This window comes from Anopheles nili, chromosome 2 (genome assembly GCF_943737925.1).
Source record: "Anopheles nili chromosome 2, idAnoNiliSN_F5_01, whole genome shotgun sequence".
In the NCBI taxonomy this organism is placed as follows: Eukaryota; Metazoa; Arthropoda; class Insecta; order Diptera; family Culicidae; genus Anopheles; species Anopheles nili.
In genome coordinates, this window is record NC_071291.1 from 9,487,444 (window position 1) to 9,512,464 (window position 25,021).

Below are 25,021 nucleotides of genomic sequence, written 5' to 3' on the forward strand. Positions count from 1 at the left end.
CGTGAGGATTGTGAAAGCAATAAGAACCGATTGAGGGCGGTAGGATAAGAAAAGAAAAATAAAAAATTACCGCCGGGAAAAGCGAGTAAAAGCAAAGAGTGAGAACAATAAAACCAGCCCGCAAAATGCATTATCGTTTGCGTGAATTAGTCATGTAATGAGCACAAACATGTGGAAGGACAGAATGTTACCAGCAGTGCCGCAGGTGTAGCCGACTTAGTAGGCAGGTCTTCGGGTGTATACATACCACCGAATCCATAATTTGTAACGTGTGCATAAACCGTTCACTACTCGTTAGGCTATATTTGACATTTTTCCATCCTTTGTCCGAAAAGTTCTAGGAATTCAATCGAAACGGGGCAAGCATCGTACCCACGTGTGAGGTAAAATGGGCTTTACCGGTCGCAAGTGAAATTAAATTATATTCTTATTCATAACGACTAGTGGTAAACTATTCCTACGAAATGGTGCATAATGATGTAGTGGAGAGATGTGCGTGCAGCAGTGTAACTAAACCAGCTTTTCAGTTTAATGCATTGAATCTTTCTTCCTACAGATATCCGAAAGGAATGTATTGGCAGGAGACAGGAAACGTTGCACTTTTTCGTTTCGGATGGGTTGGAGGGAAAAACGGTCCACGTTTTAGCTATATATCGGAGTTTTATTTCCTTTCGCGTTTCCATACCCTTACACGTCTATATATTTGCTGCCGTGAGATGGTGTTATGTATATGTATATATATATATTTTTTCTTGCTCTTGTATAACCGAAGCATGGATATAGATTAGCTATTCTGATTTTCATCCGGACAAGACATCATGAAGCGTTTGCGATGCAATTAGCGAGTAACTAATGCTATAACTAAATAAAACGAAACTCAACAACTCAACTAGGATTATGATAAAGATTTTAATATTTACAATAAATAGAAAACCGCATGTGAAGTACCGCGAACCACGTTTTACGATCTGTGCGAAGGAGAAAACCGATAAAAACAGTAAATTCACGAAGGCCACTCTAAAGCTCAAACCAATAATTGAAAACGTGAAATCTGAAGGGAGGATGTACAACAATAGTCGAACAGTTCATCATTCGAAACAAGGGAATAAGGCCGACGAAAATTGTTAAATGAAGTGAAGATGAGTGAATGTGTGACGTTGTGGTGGCAGCTGCACTATTTCGTATTGTTTAAATATTGCATAGACGCACGTTTACAAACAGTTGGAAGCTACAATGGTGTAAGCACATGCTTAAGCGCTCCTGCGTACAAATCCGATCGAACACCTCCTTTGCCAACAATGCCGGTTCACCCATTGTCAACCATCTGTTGGTTATAGTTTCAAAACTAACTGCTTCGAGACCCATGCGCTTGCTAACCGCAGCAATATAGGAAAAATGGAAAATTACTTTGTTCCCCGTGGGGTCCTTGGTGTATCCGATTAGTCCTACAGGGGTTACCACATCGTAAAGGGTTTGTTTGGTTGCTAGCGGTGCTTTTCCACACCGGGATCCTGTGGGACAATGCTATAGGGAGCTAATTTTAAAACATTACCAAAATATACACAACAAACTAATTGCTGTTGTTGTTCTGCTTTCGACCGGTTCTAAATCGCATTAATTCTAATTCACTGCGGCGCATAAAAAATAAAAATCATCTTCCGTCTACGTCCCATAAGTACATTCCCCAGCACGATTGTTCCAACCGCCCTAAAATGTTGCCCTTCCATGCTCTAGCAATAGGATCTCCAATCTACGGTTCGCAAAGTGTTCATAGTTCAAGTTAAAATTATAATATTCATAGCTCATAGTGTCTAGTGGATCCTTTGTACAAAGTAATTTCGATTATCCTCTAACCATTGTGAAAATTATGGAGCGAAAGCGCACTTTGAAGGGAACTTTCGAAATAATGATGACATTGCACGCGAGTGGTCTGAAGTATGAAATTTTCATGAATGCAGTTGTAGATACACAAAATTTGGAGATCCCTGCTCTAGCAAAAAGTTAAAAAAAATATAATAACAACGGTAGCCAACATCTGCTCGGGTAGGGTTGTCTAGTTCCTATACTCACTATACTATCGTTCACACTCACAAATTGTACGAAGCATTTACTGGCGTTGGGTTTGGTTTCTGAGTTTTGTAGCTGTCCGTTCCTTTCCACATACACACGGGTGTCTATGCTGCTGTGTTGCAAAAGCGATCAATATTTGTAATAATATAATTCTCTATCCTTCACGTTCCTTCAGAAGATACCGATGAAATTCAGATCGAATTTTTACCATTTCTATCCCTAGCAGTAGTTCATTGTTCTGACTCTATCGTGCTATACGTTTGGTAGCGCAGTACTTTTACCGCTCTAAAACGGGGGTAAAATAATTCCCTTATAACCGACGTTTAAATCCTCGTTTCCCCACAAATTCACTCTTCAAACCGATCTGAAATCTGGACCGGTACTCGAGACAAAATTGATGGCCATACATAGGATAAAGTCGCCGTGAGCTCTGGCAAGGATTTGTTTTTTAATTTAAAAGAGCGAACATTTACACTGAGATAGATAGATCCACGTCACGTGTTTGTGATGTAATACAGTAAGAAGGAATAAATGTTGATTCTAAGACTGCCATTGGCTCCCAAATCCAGGGTAGTAATGAACCACACGTGATCACGGCCACACGCAGAAAAGTCGTCCCTGGTGCGCATCTTGGATGGCTCAAGGGTATCGACTGATCTGAACGGTGACCCAGATAAGCCCGAAGCTGGAAGAACGTAGATGTTGAACACATCTGCCACGCGTCTTTGCTTCTTCCGTCTACTGGTGGCCTCGCGTAAAGCTAGCCGTGCCTGCTTAGCCTAATCTAACCGAATGTGATGTCCGGTCACTCTGATTCACTCGCCGTGTAAGTCCGTTAACTACGATCTGTGGCTGCCTGTGGACGCAGCTCAGTACTCCCATCACCCACGATCGAGGAGACTGATCCGTGGCGCGATTGGGTTCGTGGTTTCAGCGACTTTAGCTGCGTTGTGCCGTTGTACTGCACCGCCACATCTCCACAGCTGCTGAGCGGGTGGTTATCAAAGGGCACAAGGGGCCGGTATTCGGCGACCATCGGTGTCGTAGAAGGTGCGTGTAGTTGCGGACTGATCGGGGTGGCTATGCCACTGTCATCGCTGTTACCTCCTAGTGCCCTCGAACCTGATGACGGCAGTCCAACTCCTGCACCTGTAGCGATGGAGCCCGCGTGCTCCGGACTGGTGCTGTTACACTCGTCCAGTTTATGCAGCCAAAGGCTGGCACGCTGCTGGCGGATCTGCGTGAATGAGTTCTGGAAGTAGGATTGCTTCTTCTTCGTCGGCGTGCCGGCGCCGTCCGATTCGTTCGCCTCTTCCAGCACGTTCAAGGCTAGCCCGAGGTTGCTGTTGAACGAGATCGACTTGCCAATCTTGCGGTCTACGAATATTGGCGAGCGTTTTTTCTGATGTTGGGCAGCCGCCAACTGGTGCTGCTGTTGCTGTTGCTGGATTTCTTGCACCTGCTGCAGGATGCGACAGACGTCGTTTGGCAGAACGTAGTCCGACCGGGTGTCGACGGTTTGTTCGATGAACCGCACCAACGTGTGGACGGTGTTCTCGAGCGTCTGCACTTGCGTCTGAAGCGACTGGATCTGATCCTGCTGCACGAGGCGCGTCTTCTCCAGCTGCATTAGGCTGGACTGGGCGAACTGGAGCTGCGTATCGAGCTGCTGGTGTTTCACCTTCAGCCGATTGTAGCTTTCTCGGTGATGGTTCTGTGAGGTCATTTCCTCTTTCAGCACATTATATTCGACCTGGTATTCGATCAGCTGACGCGAGAAATCGGACCGGCACACATTCCGAAAAACCTTCTCCATAACGTCGGCATCGTTTTTGGGGATTACGTTCTTCAGGTAGTTCATGATGTCCTCGAAGTTATCGCGCTGCAGAAGCGGTTCCTTGTGCGCCTCCAGCAGGGCGATTGCGCATCGGAATATGACGTCGAATGATTCGAGGAACAGCAGATCGAACACGCGCACGACGAATCCCAGCGGGAAGTGCGAACTGAACACGGTCAGTATCCAGGGGGCAGCGTACAGTGTTGGCGAGATTTCATGCTGATCGAACCAGTCGTACAGCTCCGGGATGTGGTCTTTTAGCAGGCGGGAGAGCTGGTACAGCTGCAGCTGGAACTGCTTCATATCCGGCAGATATTTGGCACGCATTTGCCGCCGGAACATAAGGTGCTTCAGCAGCTCGAATGCATCGCTTTCTTCGAGCTAACAAGAGAACAAGAGATATTAGAGGTTAGCGAGCTCTTCTCAACGGTGATTACCTTCGCACAGCCACTACTTACATGTAACAACAAGACGGCACAAATAAATCCCAACCCTTGGCAGTAGCCTAGTTCCGGGTCGAGGATGGAGTACGCCTTTAGTAGGTTGAACAGCGACAACTGTCCCACTCCTAGCGCATCCTTATAGTACTTGTGATCCGGGAATGTCCGTCCTGTTGTGCGTGGGGAAAAAGGGTGTTATTAGTTACCCGCAGGTCGTTATCTTCACGTGGCTTCAAAATTTCAACTTACCTAAATCGATGAAGATGGCGTGCTGGTGCTCGGTCAAATTCTTCAGCAGCACATGGTACGGGGTGTTAAAGTTTGGAAAGTTTGTCGTATCGATCGGTGCGGGATGGTGTTGAGCGTGCTGCTCGGCCAGATACATCCAAATTTCACCCCGTCTGGACCGGGGTACCCCGTTCTTTATTGCCTGATACAAAAGTGCCTGGTTTGCTCGTGTTGTGGGTCCACCACTCTTGTCCAAAAGGGTATCCCACTGTTCTGCTGATCGCTTATCGCACACTGTTATCTCATCGTACTCCAGCTTGACACGCCGGATCTCGTTTGATTTGATCTCATTCTGACGCGCCTGCAAATGAGCATTCTCCTTGTCCATGCGGTTGAGTATGATCGTCTGCTTAATGCCGACACGCCAAAGCTCACGTAGCTCTTCCCGGGTACGCTTCTTGGCCGGTGGACCGTTCGAGCGTAGCGGTGACATGTACTCTTCCGAACCGGATTTCATGTTCTTCGACGGTGTTACGACACGGTGTAGCATCGCCTGGCGCCAGGAGCCCGCATGACTTTGATCCCGTGGACTGTTGCCCACCTTGATGAAGCTGAAACGCAACCAAACACGTTAAGCTCGGTTAAGCTGATCCAGTTACGCATTTACGCCTTCTACTTACATATCCATCATGGGAGACTTCAGTTGGGGAGTCGTTCCACTGCCAAGATCTGAGCTTTTGCGGCTCATGGAGGGACTCGACCCGATGGTGGATGCTCTTGCACGCGTTACCGGCTCCAAATTGCCGTCTTTCAGTTCACCAACCGAGGCCGAATCCTTGAGCCCACCGCCGGCCAAGAAATCGTCCCGACTGGTACGTCGCTTCAGCAGGTGATCGAACGAGCTGGTCAGTGATCGTTTCGCCTTCATGAAGATGCCACTCCCGCCGAGGTACTGGTTTAGGAACTCCGTCCTGTTCTCGACCGTATCGTGCACGTGGCGCTGCTGCTTTGACTCGCAGTGTGCCCTCAGCAACATCATCAGGAACTGGTTCTGCTCACCGATGCTGTGTCCGGCGGCTTCTTCCGCTCCGTGGTACTTCTCCATCAGCAGCCGCTGCTCGTCGTCCGTGAGCGTCGTGTCGATCCGCTTGAAGATCATGTACTGCGTTTTCTTGTCGCTTAGGCCTTCGGTGTCGGTGCACAGCTTGTGATACCACAGCATCGGACAGTGATCGCAGGAGAATATCTGCGCAGCCGCCTTGTCCTTCTGTTTCTGCTCTGAGCAAGCGATAAAAGCTTGCGATATTGCCACCACAATGTCATCCGCTACCTGTTCCGACTGGCACTTAAACACGTACCCGATGTAGCCATCATTGTTCACGTCCCGGCAAATGATACCGAAATGGTCCGCATTCTTTTGACCCTGGGCGCAACTGGCCACATCTCGGAAGCCTTTGTGCAGTAGCACTTGCTTACGATCGGGACTGATCAGTCGCAGATCTGTCTGTCCGATCAGAAACACCATCGTTCGGTTCTGCTCGACCACCGGTATTGATCCGATCGATGCCGAACGATCACGTCGCACTGGAGCGCTATTGTTGCCAGCCGAAAGCCAAAGTAAAGAAGGAAAAGCATTCGATTAGCACAAAGTCGAGGTGAGTTAAAAGCTGTCGGTACATGCAAAAGTAAATCCACTTTACTGAACTATACATTGACCTGAAGGACTTGCAAAACTATACACTAAACGATGATGTTGTTAGTTTAGATTGAATGCAAGATGTACAATTAAGGACACAGTCCGTGGCGTAAGGCATATGCTGAGGAAAATTGCACGGTACATAACTTGAGAGTACAACAGAATTGATCATAATATGAATATTTTTGTAAAAAAAACTCAGTAATGCAAAATGTGACACAACAACAACAACCAGCTACCGGGTAAATGAAACAGTTAAACGAGTTACAGAATAATAGTATAACAACACCATACGATGGAGATGAGAAATGAACTGAGTTTAGAGTAAATTAAACAAAAGCTGTACGTAAGATATTTCTATGGTATATACAAAACTGTGATGATTTGTGTTCAGTAAACAATGATAATCGAACGAAAACGTTTCGAACTAGTAATCAGCGGCACTAGAAGCAGTTTGTTACGGCAAACATTGGGACGCATCATCACCGCCAATGGACGTTCATACTCCATACGAGTTCCGTACATGCAAATCAACCATCATCGAAGCGCAACTGATCGAACTAATATGTAGCAACGGTGAATTCGAATGACTCGGGCCGCACTTACTCCTCGTCTTGGGGTGACGACGACTTGCTCTCTTTGGTTGATACTGCTGCGATTGATAGCAATGGCGGCTGTGGTTGATTTTGTTCCTGCTGTTGCTGTTGTTGTTGCTGTTGCTGCTGCTCTTTGGTGAAGTTTTCCTCAGCTTGAAGCGAGCCTTCTTCGTTGCCCGACGCAGTGCTTTCCCGCACGGAACCATCCTCGCTGGATATACGAATGTAAACGGGATGTAGATGGGTTAGGAAGGAAATGAGTGCCACCAAATGAGTGTGGTTGTGTGTGTGTGTGTGTATGTGTGATGATTGATTAGAGAGGCGACCTGGTTGGTGTGCACACGTGAGGGTTCTAGCATATCTCCACCCCACCACCCCCAAACACCAACATCTCGCTTTAAAGACGAGTTACTTGAGAGCTAATGGATGACCGTGATCTTAGGTGACCTCTCGTTGACTTCGCAGATCTCCACAACGTGCACGCTCTAGGCTGCTGCCGCGGCCACTTCTAATTGCAACCACACGCACACTATCACTCCAAGAAGGTTGCGAATGCCCCGCACCGGTTTCACTTACATTTTCCGCGTCGGAAGATCGAACTGGCTCATTCGGCGTCCCTGGAAGACTTCGGGCGGGTCGTCAGTTGTCGGTGGCGTTACCTCATTGCTCCTGTCCTCGCCTTCTGTATCGGTTGCTGGTTCTCCTCCTACCGGTGTGCTTTGCTGCAGGAACCAAACAACACACACACATACGTCATCGTCAGATTTACAGACTCACCGTCATCAGTTACTCCCTCAGACGCTCGTGACACAAAGGGAGGACTACATACCTTCTTCGTAGCTTCCTGCTGCTGGCGCAGCTTTTCCGCATCGTACGCCTTGAACTTGGGCAACGCGTCATCGATGAAGGTGTACGGGACGCGTTTGTGCGACACCTTGATCTTGCCGACGTACAGCACCTCGAAAAACTGCGAGTTGTTGGCGGAGATGTCCGGCAGCGAGGACAGGCTAGACGAGATGCTGCTACTACCGGCACCTCCTGCTGGGATGTTTCCTCCACTGGCCGAATGATTTAACCCACCCGAGTAGCTCTTGGACGTGGCCAATCGATTCGATCCCGCACCAACACCCACAGGACCACCATTCTGGTACTGTTGCTGATGAATCTGATGGTGTTGTTGCTGCTGTTGATACGCCAACGTGGGGCTGCTATCGTGCTGCGCGTGCCGCATCTGTTCCGACAGCTTCAAGTTGGAGGCCGGCGTCGAATGGATGCCCTGGTTGCGTAGGGCTTTCTGCAGATCGTTCTGATTCGCACTGGACGAGACGATACTCTGCGGTATGCTGCCAACCGAACCACCTCCGATCGTGGCAGGATCACGCATTTGCTGGATCAGTTCAGCCATCTGTAACGGGATGCAGGAGTACGGGAATGATCAGGAACAAAGAAATTACCAATTGACACACGGACACCCACAAATACACTCATGGAACGTGCGCATGTGTGTGGTGAAAAGTGGTAATAAATGCGAGTGGGCAATATTCGCGATCGCGACACCAAAGATCGCTCACGATCGAAGCTGCTGCTCGTACCGACCAGCACACGATACTGCATCAGATAGTTAAGTGCGAACCACAGGTTTGTCGTTTAATTAACGTACTCTCTCTCTCTCTCTCTCTGCCGCACCTGATTCGTTCGAACCCTTTCGGGATCGCTACAACGGACTCAAACACACGGTACGCATGCACGTGTGGATTGCATCGAAATGCAAGTGAGTGCACACGTCACAACAGCGCGCCCATTGTCAGGGCGGTGTTTTATGGCTTTTGTGTCGGGGTTGACGATGCATCACAAAACCACACACAGCCTGCAGTTGGAGGGCGGCAACTGATGCAATGGAGTCTCGTAACCTTAGCCGCCTTGACACGTGCGCTTGTATGGTCACTATTTTCGTGTGTTTCGGACGCTAAGTTGCTGAAGTTGATGGTTAGTTTTCGTTAGTGAGATCGATAAGACTGAACCGTTGGTGGGGGACTCTGTGTTTGGTTGGTGTTTTTTGGTGCAAAAGATTTACGCATCTCGGCAGGGCATTGGGTTTATTTATAACCCCGCACGGAAGCGCACCTCGATGACACGTATAATTGACGCTCTAATGCGATCGTACAGGGGTTTGTGTTTGCTTTTTACTCGCTAACCAAACAGCCCGGGGTAGTAGCAAAAAAAGAGACGGCTAATTGTGCCGTTCGATAGTGCCGGATGGAACAACAACGTTGTGACGCATCGCGAAAGGGGTGGATAATGATATATTGGAAGGGCGATGTTTACTCTTCACCACGCGCAGAAGGACGTTGGAAGTGAATGGTTTTTGTTTTCAAAGTTCAAACTTTGCAGCCGTCCAAAATGCGCACGTTTCCAAAACATGATTTGTTTAGATGCAGCTGAAGCGAAGTCGATCAGGTGGGAGGACTTGTGAATGACTTATGATGTTCTAAAAATAAGGAAAGCAAATTCAAAGCTGAGCTCTACCAACTTTTGTTGAACCTTCGTTAAAGGAGGTGTTGAACATCCCTTTATTCCCTCTATTAAACTCGTTTATGCATGTAACCGATTCAAACATTCGTTTGTGAGCGCATTCACTAAGTCTCACATCTTCAAAGCCTATTCACGAAAAACGAGACCATGTAGGAAGACATAAAAAAAAGCGTTCCCTCTACGGACGGAAACAACGAAAATAGCTAAAATTGAAGCCTCCCGCTTGAAAGGTAGCGATCTAAGATTTCGTTTAAAACAAAAGCTACATCGTCTTCATCCCATCTTTCCACGAAAAGCTGAAACCGGCAATAGCCCAGACACGACAATTCCCCCCCCCCCCCCCGTTTCTGAAGCAGTTTCATAGAATTGCCGCGTCTTTTGCGCTTCCGAGCGTAAAATGAACACGTTCGCCACGTTGAAGCGAGATTGGGAAGGATCCCTGTCTGCAACCGGTTCCGGGGCGTGATGATGCGAATCATAAAAACGAAAATCCTGCAACCATATTGCTGCTAGAGTGGGGAAAATAATGGCTCTTTCCCAGATGAACGTTTGCAAGGGTGAAAGGTAAAACCAATCCCCACGCACACCGGTTTCGGGAAGCAAGGACTCCACTTTCTGGCAATGCGTTTGAGCCCGTCGGTGTGTATCGGTACGCCAACGACACCGTTGCAGGCGAAATGAATGGTTGTGATTTAATTACACTAAATTGAATTTCCATTGCTCGCACCTCGAGCATGGTGGTGTCATCTATTCACCACACGCGCAGTAGCAGCGATTTATCATCGTTCTTTGTGGGGTTTGGTCGTACCAAGCGCTTGGCATTTTGAGTGGGAAATAACGAACAGAAATTTGAGTGAATATGCAAAATCGCATTGCGCAGAGGTTTTGGTACAAGTGATGTATTTAAGGAACAAATAATATGTTCAGAACTAGTCGATTAAACCAAGTGTGGATGATGAAGATGTTCTAGTGAAGTGTTTTCAGCTTTAGTTTGCTCAAAAAAGTCCCTAAACCTTCAGCAATCAAGCAAGCTTCATTCAACCATATATCCCACACCCCATTGGCCTGACCGCGGTGGTCGTTCGCTTCTTTTAATAACCACACTACGACGAACGGTTGAGAGATTATGCTGTTCCAACCCCATCAACCCTTGCATACCCGTAACGAACCATTCGCTCTTGGTTGGTTGGAGAGAGAGAGAGAGAGAGAGAGAGCGAAAAAAATCGCTTTTTAAAGTTTTGCCATCATGAAAACTTTTCCACATGGCATGCAGGAGCTCCCGGGTTTTCACGCAGCGACTCAATTGGGTTCCTTCATTTCCACATAACCCACCGGAACCGTCCCCCCCCCCCCTTCACGCCACGAAAAGAACCCCACCCCCGCAGGTGGATGAAGCACAAGGGGAAATTAAATTCCTGTTTTGCGTTGATATCGTTCATTTGATTTTGCCATTTTGCCCTGGGACGGTTGCCACCGTCACCGCCGGTGCCGGTTATGTGACACTCCGAGCACTGGCGATCTGTTCCGTTCCCAGCCGTTGTGTCGAAGCACTGCAAACACCGTATTCGTCCTTGCAATGGACGGAACCCCGTACCGGGTTGTCGCCTACGACCTCCGGGGTGGGAAGATGTTAAATAAAAACGGTTTATTTTTAGCCATTCGGGAAGCTTTCATCATCTCCGAGATGGACGAGGGTTATTGGGATGACCCGGAAGTCCTCGAGCACACCAGCGTTGGATAGTGTGTGGGTCCTTCACGAAGCGAGAGAGGCTTTTGCACCTACGCCTGTTCGAGGGAAGCTTCACCGGATTTGTGCCGAGATTTCCGAGCCACCCAGCCTACCTTCAGCCCGAGACGAAATAAATTTACTGGTTCTGCATGCATTACCGCTGCCGGTCAATATTGAATATATTACGCCGAACACGGGACGACGGGTTCGGATCAAAGTGCCGGGGGAGAGGGTCCTTTTTTAGTAACACCTTTCACACAGGTAGTAGTGCCGTGGTGCTGGCGTTGACCTCAATTAGGAACCGGCCGGGCTAATGGTCATATTAGGCTAGTACGATGATGAAGGTGAAATTACACATTGCGATGGCTGCAAGAAGCGACAGTAGGGAAAACCGAGCGAAAGGAACATTTCGCTCGAGCCGAATGAAAAGTAGTTTTTTGTTTTTTAATGGCACTCGCTTGTTTGATCAAAACCAGGTCGCGCGCAATCATCACTGGTGAGGTCATTTTTCAGTGCAACGCGGTGCAATATTTAGGTAAATACATTTCGAAAAGAGCCGTGGGTAATCTTTGTGCGATTATGCTTAATTTGAGGTCACAATCGGTGTACATACAGCGAGTGTATAGAGCAAATTAAAAGACGATTGAGCATTCAGAGGTAGAGAATGGAAATCGCAAACTTGTTTTAAATTTTTAATCGAATATGAACACAAACTCTGTTTAAAACAGCGACCCGTTATTACAACAAAATGAACAGCATTAATCGATTCGCCCCAAACAATGGTTATACTTTGCTATGGGTATTTTATTAATCCCTACTCTTCTTATCGGCAAGCGTCCCCGGCGGATTTAATTTGCTGGGGAAAAAAGCTTCTGCAATAACACACACACAAAAAAAACAAGCTGTCAACTTTTTCCATTACCTTCGGGGAATGAGGCCGCTCGCGATTATTCATTTTCCCTCTCCATAGCGTTCGAAGAACAGGCATTAATTAGAAAAAAATATTGACATAAAAACCCGGCCCTTTTTGCTACTGGTTGACCCATCGGGTACGGATCCTTGCCCGTCGATAGGCATCTCGAAAGATTTGCATTCTTTTTTGCTATCGCGAGGCATTTTTTATGCCTTTTGTTGTCACCGGGAAGCATGTCGAGTGATTTAAATATTAATCACACTCTCTGCACAGGCGCAGTTCCTACGGGTAAGTGCATGCTACAGATTCGATAAGCGTACTGAATGCGTGCCTGTGGGCAGGTTTGTGCGAATGGTAAATGTTATACTGATGAATCATATCAACCCCACGACGAAGGCGCCTTTTGACGGACGGACCTGCTTCGAAGACGATCGATTTGGGCTTGCCTTGTCTCCTGTGGGCCGCGTGATTGAGCATCTTTCGAAACGGCTCTCGTACATGCTTCCCAGGCATGGTTCGCACGGTTCCTCGAATCGGTGGTCATTAAATTGAGATTTACAATTCGGAAACCATCTGAATGGAGTCCCGCTCAAGCTTCCAGCTCAAGTGTGAAGCGAAAATCACCCTTAGAAAACGTCCTTCCACTCACAGACCGGGAAGGTGAGAGATCATTATTTTTAGATCGAACACAATTTCGACCATCGTGTTGGAGTTGTTTTAGTGGTGTTGGGTCTCTCTCTCTTTCACTGAAGGAGTGTGAGTCAACATACGCGGTGATGACAGGTTTATTCAGCTTTATTTATTCTCCTCTGCTCGACACTCGAAGGATCAATAAAATCGTCCTTTTCCACTCTCGCGCATTCTTGCGCAACCTGCTCGGAATGGGAAGAATGCAAGCATGCCACTAGAATTGGAATGCTTCAGGTTATTGAGAAACAAAACGCACCGTCAGAGTCACATAATCGTTTGCTACGTTCCACGTTCGTCCGTCCGGCTGGAACGTGTAATTATTATCAACTGCCCATTCCGGCGTAAGCGAACGTGCGCCGATAGGTCGGAACGCTGAGGGAAGCCAATTTTCGTGGCCATATAATAATTGGCAATGCTTTTGATCACATATTTTCAATCCAACATCTGGCCAAAATTCACCATTTTCTGAGAAAACATTAATGACACATTCTAAAACTGAACACTTCGTGGACATTTTTACAGTGAATTTTCCCGTGAATGAAATTAACAGAAGAAAAACTCGCAAACATTGCATGGAAGCTTTAATCTCTCACAAATTGGCGGGGATTTTCCGACTTCATTTATCCAACAAAATGTCGTACATCGCGCCAGTGAAACGAACTTCCTAACGCCAACGATCGTTCGAGCAGCTCGTCAGCTGCTCGTTGGTCCCGGTATTGGTGGCAACCGTCACGTTCCGGTGTTGCTACGTGGTGGTGTACGTATCAGGGGTCTCCGTACGGAGACAGCCAGGCACCGGCGACCGCACGGTTGGAGCCCATAATCCTTAATTTCGTTCGTTTGGACGTTTCCGACCCGACTGGCTGTTTATGTGCGCACCTACCGTTTGCGTTTGTCCAAATTGCATTTCGGGCTGTGAGCGAAGGATTAGGTGAATTTTCAGCCACCGTTTACCACCGAACCATTCCTGGGGGACCGGAAAATGGTGGGTTTCCCGCGGTATATAATAGCTTCCCTCGAAAAACCGGCTCTAATGAGCGAGCGTGAACAGCGGCAACGGCAACGCGTGAATTCTCTGTGTGTTGTATGCTGAATGGGCTGGCTGAGCAGTTTGAAAAGCATTATGGATATAAGGATTCGTAGCTGGAATTGTCCGCTCGAAACGGGCTCGAAATACAACGCCCGGCTCGACGTTTTGTCTAATGGGATAGAAGAAAAATTGCTTCAGGAGTGAGCAGCGAGTGCCTAGCGCCCGGCCGACGCTTGACTGACACGTTCTTAATGAAGGTGTTTTTCATATTGCTTTTTTTTTGTACTGTCTGGCACGAGTGATATGATAACTTTCACCGTCTGGGTGGCATGAGTAGGCGCATGATAAGGGTTAATAATATACTTCCGAGGGCGCCCATTGCCCATTGAAACAGCTTGAAAGCGTAAGCGAATAAAATATATATAGCTGCTAATTGAAACGTGAAGCAATTATTCTTCCAAACACCAGACAAATTATAACAACGAATTGAAAGGAATGGATGGAGCACGGCATGGGAAATCTAGCACATTGATGCTTTTATTTTTGCAACAACCATACCACATCCGGAATCGCTTACTCATTAGTATCCTTTCGGACATTCATTAGCTTTCAAGGTAGCCGAGGGCGTTCGGTCAATCACACCGTTCGGATATGCCTCGTGCAGATTAATGCAGATTAATTTATATATATGCGGCTGGCTGCCGACGAGCCGGAAGTTCCTCGTCATCTCCTCTTCACCACAACTCACCGAGAGGCGTATCGGTGAAAGATAAATTGGATGCGATAAAGGTAGCACCCTTGCTGTACCCAAGAGGGTTCATTTTAGGTATTTTTTTTTCGTACTTCATCAACCACACAATACCTTGCGCGCGCGCACACACGTACGATCGGGAATCGTAAAGTGTTACTATTTTTGTTTCGTTTTTTTTTTCTGCACAATACTGATGTTTGGGTCTCGCTCGTGGGATGCGGGATACCAATCATCTTTGATCATAGCCCGGATAAGACACGTATGAGGACGTGCGTGAATAGCGGGAAAAAAAGGTAACCTACAAGAAAGCAGAAAAAAGAACGTAACCACATCGGAGACCGGAGTTTTGCACATCCGCTCGGCTCACCGGTGCTTGAGAGCTAGAGGTCATGAATAAATTATACCGTTTTTCGGTGTTTGATCGTCACCCCGCGGGATACAACGCTCGCCGATGCCGTTGTCTCGCGTTCTGTTGGTGGATTCTTGCCCGGAAACATAAAATAAAACGGAATCAGCACAAAACGCGCCGCGAAGAAACCACGCAAACGAATGAAACGAACAGGAAACTCCGCTATAATAGCGAAATGAGTAGCAGAACGATTTGCAAAACGGTACCGTGCCCTCGATGCCAACCTTCGAGTAGACGATCTCTCAGACGCTCGACCCGTGGCCGCAGGGAGATGAGCTTTATTGCCTCGAACCGTGCGGTTTGGCGAAGGATACCGCAGTGCGCGATTACACTCATCGATTGTGGCCTAATATAGTTCGTTCGATTGCTGGCCATCGATGGGAACCGCTATTTTCTTCGTTTTGAGTAGCGTGGTTTTGCACCGATGGAGGCGCCTGGTGGCGTGTCGATGGAGGCGCCTGGTGGCGTGTCGATGGAGACACCTGGTGGCGTGTCGATGAAGACGCACACACCCACATTATCGTAAGGGCAGCTACTTACGTTTTTCTTCATCCGATAGGACGAAGCATCACTCCAGGAGGTAACCATGACGTTGTCCTTGCACACTGGTAGGGTAAACATTTTCTGGAAGGCTCTATCTTTTACCGGTCACTAGCTGATTGGAACAGGATCACCTCCTCACACACACACACGCACGCACGCTATCACCCAACTGTAAACGGTCACTGAGAGCGGACTACTGTGGGACTCAATCAGTCCCAATTGTTACCACTTAAGCGCAACACACGCTTGCACACGGGTGGCGCTTGCGTCCACACCGAGTTCCGATCCCCACGGTGGACGGAGCCAATTTTTATTGATTTGTTTACTCCGTCACGAATCGGTGCTCGGTCCTGCACGGTCGCCTTTCTATTGCACTTGATTTGTTGGGGCTTCCCTCGTGGCTGACTTGCACTGTGCCGGTCGTCCCGACGCCCGGTTCTCCGGTGGCTTCAATTGGTCTTCTCCACTATGTAGCCGGCTTTGGCCACCGAAGCAATGGTTTTTTTTGTTTGTATTCGGTGCGAAACGCTTCAAAGTCGCCACCAATCGATCAACGCAACCTATCCGACTGTGAGTGGCTAGAGCCTTGGCAAAGGTAATGGTTGAGAAATATTCCACCGCACCGAAATGGTTACCGGTACACTACAACACACTGAAGCAAAACAAACGCTGTGAAGCAAACAATCTCGAACATATCCGATTTGAGCAACACGCATCCAGAGATTGGCATCGTGGCGTTCGAGCAAACCGGTCGAGCGGCGAAACGTTGGCCTGATTTGATTGGCTTGTTTAAAAATAATCCCACCGTCGGGCCGTGTGCCGTCTTTCGGCGTGAAAGAAAGGCGACAGAAAATAGCCAAACACACACACACACACACACACACACAGAGATGCAGGGAAAAAAACTCTCTGCTCTCTTAGCACGTCCACCGAACTGGGGACCGTTGTTACATTGTTTTTTTGGGGTGGATTGGAAAAATCGAGAAAAAAGCGAACGATTGAAACCTTTTTAAAGGTTGCAGACGTCCGTCGTAGCACTTCCGAAAGTGGAGTGAATCAAAGGTCCTACAGGAGGCGACAATCGATCACACCTCGTGCGATCGTATTCGAATGCGCTCTTCATCAAATCACCACTCAAACAACGACCAAGCTTTGGGTGCGCATTTCCCAACCGGAAGGCCAATCAAACCAGCAAGCCATGCATGCCGCAGATACGATGGGCAAAAGGGATGGTTTCGTAATGGCGGGTGACACCGAGACCACTGTCTCAAGGGCGAGCTCACAACGACGGTCAACACCGACGTGATACGAAACGCACTTAGCGTGATTAGTTTTATCCTCGTTGCGGCAACTCACACAGCTCATTATCGTCACACTTTACCGTCGCCATCGGAGCTTTTCCACAATAGGGGTTGGCTTTCTTTTTCTTCTTCTCTCGTATATGCCGCCACTCTCCGGAAGCGGTCCGTTCCGTTCCGATTAAAATGGCTTTCCGGCACGCCCGCACTCGCACAATTGCACCGGAAGTGTGCGGCGTCCTGTGTAAACGCTGTGCCGAGCTGCTCAGCTGAAGGACGGTTGCGTTGCCTACTGGGCCTTTTCCGAACGAATCTGGGGTAACAATTTTCCGACTGTTTCGGTTTCGACCTTTCCGTCGGTCACGTTTTGCCGCAACCGATGTGCTGGCGGCGATGGGAAACTTTCGACTAACACTCGCCCGATCTGCATACGGGTGAGCGATCGTAAACCATTCGGCCATCTGTCAAACCGCCGCTAGTGTGGGTTTTCGTGGTCGTACGGCATCGCATGCACACCGTGGCACAGGACCAACGTATTTCGCGCGCGCCATCATGCGCTGACTGCGTGTGTTGCAAACATCGCGCACTCTGCTTTGTTGGACGATCGATGCTGCCCGAGGGAAGCGGGAAAACACGAACAAGCTGGTGGGAGGAACTTGTGTTTACGTGTTGTGGGGTTTTTATTTGCGGTGCTGGTTCGTTTTTTCTTTCCCCGTTTTTGTATCACAAGCACCGATTGCATCCCATGCCGTCAAATAGACGACGTGAGACGAATATGAGCAAGCTTCCATTTAACACGATCTCACCACGACTCGACTACGGGACCGAGGGAGAATTGTGTTGCGCTGGTAAGGACTCCTTACGAGCGTATGCACACAAAGCCATGTAAAATGTTCAAAACGTGGGTTGAAGTAAAGACAGATAAGGTGGCGAAAGAAAAAATCAATCTTCGGTTCTTTTACAGCGTGACGAAAATAGAGTGCTTTATCTGCAAGATGCATTTTCCGAGCCATGGGTGTATGCGAGAGTCATTTTCGGCGCAGTATCCATTCCCTTTAATTGCGGGAAATCACTTTCAGCCTGTTGCACGACACGCTGCTGCACCAATGGTGCATCGGCACGGAATGCAGACTGCATTTATCCACTTCTTTTCATGTAGCATCATTTTTCGTTAGTTGGTTAGCGTGATGGTATCAACAAACGCTAGCTATTGTATTTGTTAGTTGTTGTGAATATCATGTAGAGTAAATTTTTCTTGTTTTTTCTTCGTTTCAATAAACATTGCACATGTTGTTGTTATCTCCGCAACAATAGTTGACCTCATGAAAGGTAAGGTAAGAACAGGTTCTGTGAGTTTATGAAGTTAAGAAAAAATTTACCAGTAAATCCATTCTAGGCTTGCTCAAATAACAACAGAGCAGCAAGTTAATCCTACCCGTGTTGCAAACTGTGTACCCAACTAGATTTCATAGCGCAAAAACTAATCTCCATGATGGTACAAAGATAGCGAAGATCCAGCGACGTGACTGCTCTTGGGTTCATTTGCAGTTTGCTACCGTTAGTGAGCAACCTAGCCCCTATTTGAGGCTAAACTTCAGCGAGAGCCCGAGGGCGCTGTGAAGGTAGCGAAAAATTACACCTTTCCAAGCATTTTAAAGCAACCCAGACCAAGCTCCGTTGTATCCTCGCACCAAAAGGACACGACAGTGTGGCTTTATGGCATCAATTGAAGCGAACAATCAAGATCGTTCTAGTTCGCTATCACGCTGCGTGAACAGTCACCAGCCGGAGGACACGAAACGGGGGTCGTCTCCCAGTAGACCGACGGTCAGATTTCGCGTAACGTTTGCAAAGTATCGCGGTGTATCCTCTCGCTCGTGCTTCCCACCGAGGGGGGGCTTCTAAAACGTTCAGTCACGCAGAGGCGAATTAGCTTTTCTTTCCTCCATCCATGAACGTAGGAACGGTGCGTCATGCATAGGCTCACGGCATGCGCCAAAAATCACGCTCCCGAAACCACTTCAGCCAGCCACCCGGGGGTCGGGTTTCGTTCTTTCGGCCACTCCTTGAACGGGAGAGTTGCTGTAACACACTAGCACCCATAGCAGTTGCTGGCGCACCGCAGCAGGACTTGCTGGTCCGCTTTGTGGACGTCCTGCATGCACGAAACAGCTGGAAGTTGAGCAGCCCCAGGATGGAACAGGGAAGTCACGCGAAGTCATGAACTGGGTTTCGTGCCGATTGACATTTTTGGTGAATTTGTCGGTTGGTTGGCCAACCGGCACGCCGCGCGCCATGTAGTCGGCAGATAAGCGAGATACAGCCAAGCACAGGTGCACTTGCCGGGAGAATAGGCCATTTTGGCGTTGAAAATCGTTCAGTATCATTTTATAAATGACTGCCCATTCTTCATAATCACCGTAAATCTGTGCTGCAAATGCGCTACAAGACTAGAAAGCAAACGAAGAGTCTTCGATAGCAACATTAGATTGCGGATCCTTTGCCCTCTAGCGGACACTAGCTGAATTAGCGATAATGAGTCCGTGACGGTCACCCTGAGAACGAGGGCTGCCTTAATTCAAACCACACGCTGCTATAGGGTTACTCGGCCTTGAGATATCGATGGCAAAACATGCCGAAAAGCATCACCCTTTGGGCTCTGTTTACGGAAATGGCCCTGTTTACCAACCATTTTGTGATAAAGCCATTCACTGGAGAATGTCAGCTGGCAAAACAGCGGCGTGTTTGTGACAGCTCGACCAGCTGGGAGTGAGAAAGAGAGATAAACACGCCTAATGAGATAATTACCATACGAATCGTCTCTAATGAACGTTGGAGGACGCTTCATCCTCAAACCTACAACAATCCGCCTGATGTACCATTAACACCTGGGTCGCATTCCATCGCAAACCGTCCGGTCAACGAACCATCCCAGGTATGTACATTTGTACGCCCCCAATCGGCCAACGAGTTCCGCATAACAGGCACACCAAATAAACCTCAATGTGAACGACGAATCCTGGAATAGGTGCGTGCCATTGCGTTGATAAGTCCTTGCCTCCACCGGGACAACGCAACAGGCCACAGACATTGACCTTCTTCCCGGTCAGCCGGCCAGGTGCGTGGGCACCCTTGGCAGGCAAGAATTAGGAGCTCGTGGTTGAGGAACGTGTTTCAGGGTACTAGCAGGGAGATTACGTACACAACTGGTGCCAGTGTAAGCAGTTTTATGAGCGTATATTAATCATGGTTTGAAGCTTGAACAACGTTATAACGTTTGTTCGTTGTTGAATCGATAGCGAACTTGGTATGGGAAATTTATTAACAGTTCTAGCAAGAATTCTGTAGTGAATCCTGGGCGTTGAACATGTGATAAAAAATATCCAATCAAATAACGCAGTCCCTTTAACATGGACTACACCTCCATTACATTCAAATTATTTGCCCATTTAGTTGCACCTACCTGTTCGTGCTTTTCACATTCGTAGAAGTGTATGTGCAGCAGCGGATCCTGTGGGTTTTTCAGCAGATACACCAGTCCAAACTCGGGCCCGAAGATTTCCGCAACACTATCATTACCGATCGTGATCGGTTGCGGCCGAGTGCTGGTCGCTTTCGGGATGAGAAAATCAGCGTTCTTTTTGCCTTTTTCCTGCTTCACGATCACCCTGTGCATAAGACGGGGTGGTAAGTACAATGTAGACAGCGAAATACCCGTTGGGCGGTGGGAAGACTTACCTGCAGTACCCGAGGATGTATTTAAGCTTGTGTTCGAATTGCAGCTCAAAGTCCGTGTTGTATGCGGCCAGTACACCGTCCTCTACGCCAACCGATAGCTGAAGAAAAGAACATACAAAAAAACACCGTAGAAAGAAACATACGTTAGTGCAGAAAAGAGATACTGAGGCGAAACGCGATTCCCCCTGGCACGGGCCCAAGAAACGATAAATCTCGATAAACTCCTAACGAACTCCTGTCGTGATGGGTGTAGGCTCTCCCACCCTCAAACTATGGTCGAGCAGACTTGCGGGAGTCCCTTCACATGCGCGCGAATTCAATGTGGCAATTGCGAGTGGACGTATCGATAGCATGGCCAGTCAGAAGCAATTTGCCCGGCTCTGTGATGTGGTGTTAATGACAGTCGATTGGGTGCACTTTGGAATGGCCAATCTCGAGCTTATCGCTTCTGCTTTTTCCACCTCTACCCACTACGCTACTGCTGGACTACGTTTCTATTTCTGTAAGCTAGTCTACAAATAAAATGGCTGGCGTACTTGGATATGTTCTATGTTTTATGCCGATCCTGATGGACCTCGTATCTATAGCACTGATCACGACCACTCTAATTGAGAGGTAGATCATCTAATTGAATTTGAGCTAAGCTATATTCACGATCTAGTGTCCATATCTAGTGAGCTAGCGATCTGAATAGTTTTAATACGTAATCTTCCTGCCGGATCATAACCTCAAAAAACCGAAGTAAATCGATCCCAGGCTCACTGTACAAGACAAAACGCAATGAATGTAGCAAAGCATTAGTAACACTAAACCAGGAAGGATGTACATGTCATAAATCCGACACATGTCACTGGCATACACCTGACATCTGTATAATAAACTTTGCTAAATCCTCAACCAACTCTACCCATATTGTATCTCGTCGTACGACGTGGTGTACGGCGCATAAAGTTCTTCCTTCACTTGCTCTCACCAGAGTTACACGCTTCGATGCGTCTCCAAGTTGGGAAGTTTAATTTTAAGTGACTTTTACAGCCCCACAGCCGTTCGTCTCCACACGAGTCCGTAGCTACCTTTCAGGGATCTTCCCACCGGCAACGTTCCCATCTCGCTCAGGGAGGCTAATCCACTGGAAAAGTTTATGGATACGAGCTGCAATAAAGTGTGCAAGGGTCGCATGGTAAGCGGCCAAGGTCCTGAGACGAAGCAGTCATTTCTTAGCTCTGAGCAGCTCGAATGCTGAGTGCTCCTTAGAAACCGGTACCGGGGGTTTTTCATCGCATTGGCGAGCCATCGCTAAATGCTTTGCTAGTAACACTCCTGTGCTCGCCATACGCTATACAATCGATAACGAGGACATTTGCGGCGAACAACATTCTTTTCTTTGCCTCAGACCGGATGGTCTATCCCGCCTACGTCGAAACACCATGCTCCATCCTAGTCCATCCGACGAGAAAATGAGCGAAAAATGCCCACTCGAGCAAGAACCGGACAGATATCCTGAGCACCCGAGCAAAACGCCTTCCGGACGACTCGGTCGGAATCCTAACGACACTAGCGTCAACCCAGCGGCGCTAATTGGAGACGGGACGGAATCCTTCCGGCCCCGGATGATGTGCCGTGTCTCGATAACGGACGAAAGTGTGAACGAGCCTTCTCCACCGGTGGTACAGAAAGGCACTTCGGGTGTTTGCCGGCGTTGGCAAGTGGTGGGATTCGTTTTTCGCCGGACGGCCCATTCCGGCCAGGAGCACTCCCAGGAGGACAATAAATCCGCTCACTTCAAAGGCATCGGTTCGAAAGCCTTTCTGGATGGTATCCGTCGGTTTTCTTGCCGTAGCAAATGGCTTTTGGGCCCGAGCGACATCAAGCGGATGCGAGGCAGATGAGGAGATGAGGAACTTTTTTCTCCAATTCTCGGTGAACGGATGTAAATGGATTTTTTTTTATTCTGGGTCGACAATCAACATTGCAAGAAATGCGGTCGGAAGCTTAAGGATGCGAATTGAAAACAGCAAAATGTTTTATTCCCATCACAAAGCTGCTATATACAAGATATACAAGCTAACGAAGGTCCAAACAGCTGAAGATCATGTTCCAGTGGAATTTGAAGTTCTCAGCATCGTAACACATGCCAAAAAGAAAGTCTATATACGCAACTGCATGACTAATTATCAAAACAGGATATAAACGACCATCAATTCTACCTGATAAATTGGCGGTTGTTTCAATCCGTTCATCAGTAAACTCCTGTTTCCATCAACAACCTAATGAAGAACTGCTGCTTCATAAACGAGCTGGTTTTTGAATATTTTCCATTTAATTAAACCTGCCCAGCACGTTGAGCACTTGTCAATCTTGCCGTGGATGAGCTCTCAGTACGCCTACTCTAGCGCAGGTGGGTGGGTTTTATCCTTATTGCGCTATTTCACCATACCACCCACTTTACTTTCGCTTCATTACAATTTTAATAGTATTTTCGCATATGAAAGCTCTTTTCTAGGTGGTAATTAATTTTCGAAACGGGGAGGTGGCCCTCCGACGTATCGTGCATGTTTCCAGTGAGCTGTTGGTGCATATGAAACGGGCAAGCTTCCGTTGAATGTTGGCAGGACGGTTTCCTTGCGCTCTGGTCCCATTACAGGTTCAGCTGCCGTTAGCTGGGCCTTGAGACGTGCTCGAGGATGCTTCAAGAACCGCGCCAACCTAACAGAGTTTTGTTCGGTTCGTTAGGCAACAATGGTCGTCCCGTTCGCTCAGTGGTACTGCCAGCAGCACGGCCCAGGATAAAAGGCGCCTTCAACCACATCCCTGGATCTTCCGGAAAAAGCTTTGGCTCTTCTCTTTCCCATGGCTCTGGCAGCAAGATTTGCTCCCGTACACTGGGATGAAGCGGGTTCTAGTAAATGCTGATTGCGCGTTGCCACTGGCTTGATGAATTTATCCATGCACACTACCCAAAATGGCGCATTCTAGCGGTGTCATCCGTGAAACAATCATTTGCGCTTGTAAACAGCCCCCGGGCGAGAAGCGAGTTTCGTAAATCTGCGACACTTTTGAGCTTCGGCAGGATAGCGGCAGTACTCCGAAACGCGAGCCAACATTTGCTTGCGTCGTCACAAAACTGGCGTCGGGATAATGAGCTTCACGCCGCATTTTAATGAATGCTAATGTTCGCTCCACGAAATTACCATTATTGACACGTAATTTTAACGGCGCCTCGTGCGATCGCACATCTTTGATGGTAGCGCTTTCTGCGCAAGCATTTTAATTTATTCCATCACGAGATCACCGCACCAAAACGGTCCCAAAAGGCGGCCGCGTGCGCGAATCAAATCCGTACAGATTAACATACTTATCTCGATTGCAGGTGGCGTAATATTACGCTTGAGAAAAAACGCTCCTGTTCTGAGGGAAAGTTTTAAAATTCGACAACGCAACGAATGGAGATTCGTTGTTCGTTAATCCTTTTTTTCTGTTCACAAAGCGTCTTCTAAACAGACGAGTGTCAAAAATTTAAAAAAAAAAAATTACAACTCAAAACGCATCCCCCATGAGTTCGGCAAAAATGTCCCTTTGTTCGATCGGGTGAAAGTTTTCCCATGCTGCTCAGAGCCAGAACGTATGGCATGGAGGTTGGCAGGGTTGGATTGCTAATAATTGATGAGAACGTAATCTCGTTAGGCGGATGAATGAGTTTTCCCCACCCCGAACAAACGACCATCAACACACACACACACGCGAGTCAAACAAACCACGGGAGCCATGGAGTCGCCAAATAGCTCAATCGCGAAATGCGTACCGTTTGCGAACGCATTTCCGATGGAAAATCGATATTTTCCATCGACCTGAAAGCGACGTGCATGTTAGAGGTTCACTTAAGGGGGTGGTTCGAACCCGTCGGAAGGATACATGGTAGTAGCGCGGGTTGATTTTTTATGCTGTTGGTTTGTTCTGTGATAAAGATTCTGGTGGACGGAAGTGGACGATGATGGACAAGGATGTTCGCATTAGTCGGAGTTGCCGAAACGATCGATCCATCGGCCGGTATGACTGCTCAAAGCCAGCCCCAAGGCAGTGTGCCGGTTTTCCGCACATGTGGTGCCACAGACCCATCATTGTTTTTGGGTCGCAGCATTTAAGCTTGTCCAACCAGCGAACCATGAAGGTCGCAATGGTCCAAGGAACCGATTTTGGTGGCGTTTTTGCAGACCAACCTCGGAAACTCGGACCGGTGCTGGGGTGAGCAGCTACAGTGTTGGTCACATTAATCGCGGCCCGCTTACCGTTATGTAACTTTCGTGGTTTCTGATGTCGGCGATGGACCACGGCAGCATGGCGGCCGAAAACCGCGGATCGACCGACGCGGATCCACGCCATGTAAGCGTCGTCAGACGAGTCTTCATGGTGGCGGCCGTGGCGTTCCGGTCCAGCTTTGTGGTGTGGTGGCTAGGTTGGTGCCGTTGTTACTGCTGTTGCTCCTGCTGCTGTTGCTGTTTCTGCTGCAGTGCTTTTTTTGTG

General features: G+C 48.0%; 1 protein-coding gene across 1 annotated transcript; it reads right to left on the reverse strand.

The window, feature by feature from the left end:
- Positions 1-646: 646 nt before the first annotated feature.
- On the reverse strand, positions 647-24,906 carry LOC128721615 (TBC1 domain family member 4). The gene is made up of 10 exons (XM_053815385.1): positions 24,787-24,906; positions 20,501-20,598; positions 20,226-20,430; positions 7,697-8,272; positions 7,444-7,589; positions 6,878-7,078; positions 5,256-6,167; positions 4,597-5,186; positions 4,366-4,517; positions 647-4,288 (listed from the first exon to the last, which is right to left on the reverse strand). The coding sequence occupies exons 1-10, from the start codon at positions 24,904-24,906 to the stop codon at positions 2,906-2,908; spliced, it is 4,383 nt and encodes a 1,460-aa protein (XP_053671360.1). The 3' UTR covers positions 647-2,905.
- Between the last annotated feature and the right edge of the window lie 115 nt (positions 24,907-25,021).

Coding starts and splice junctions, on each gene's coding strand:
- LOC128721615 (XM_053815385.1), bottom strand. CDS start 24,906: ATGAAGACTCGTCTGACGACGCTTACATGGCGTGGATCCGCGTCGGTC. Junction 8,273..20,225: donor AATGTGAAAAGCACGAACAG/GTAGGTGCAACT, acceptor ATCCCGTTACAG/ATGGCTGAACTGATCCAGCA. Junction 7,590..7,696: donor AGCAGGAAGCTACGAAGAAG/GTATGTAGTCCT, acceptor TGGTTCCTGCAG/CAAAGCACACCGGTAGGAGG.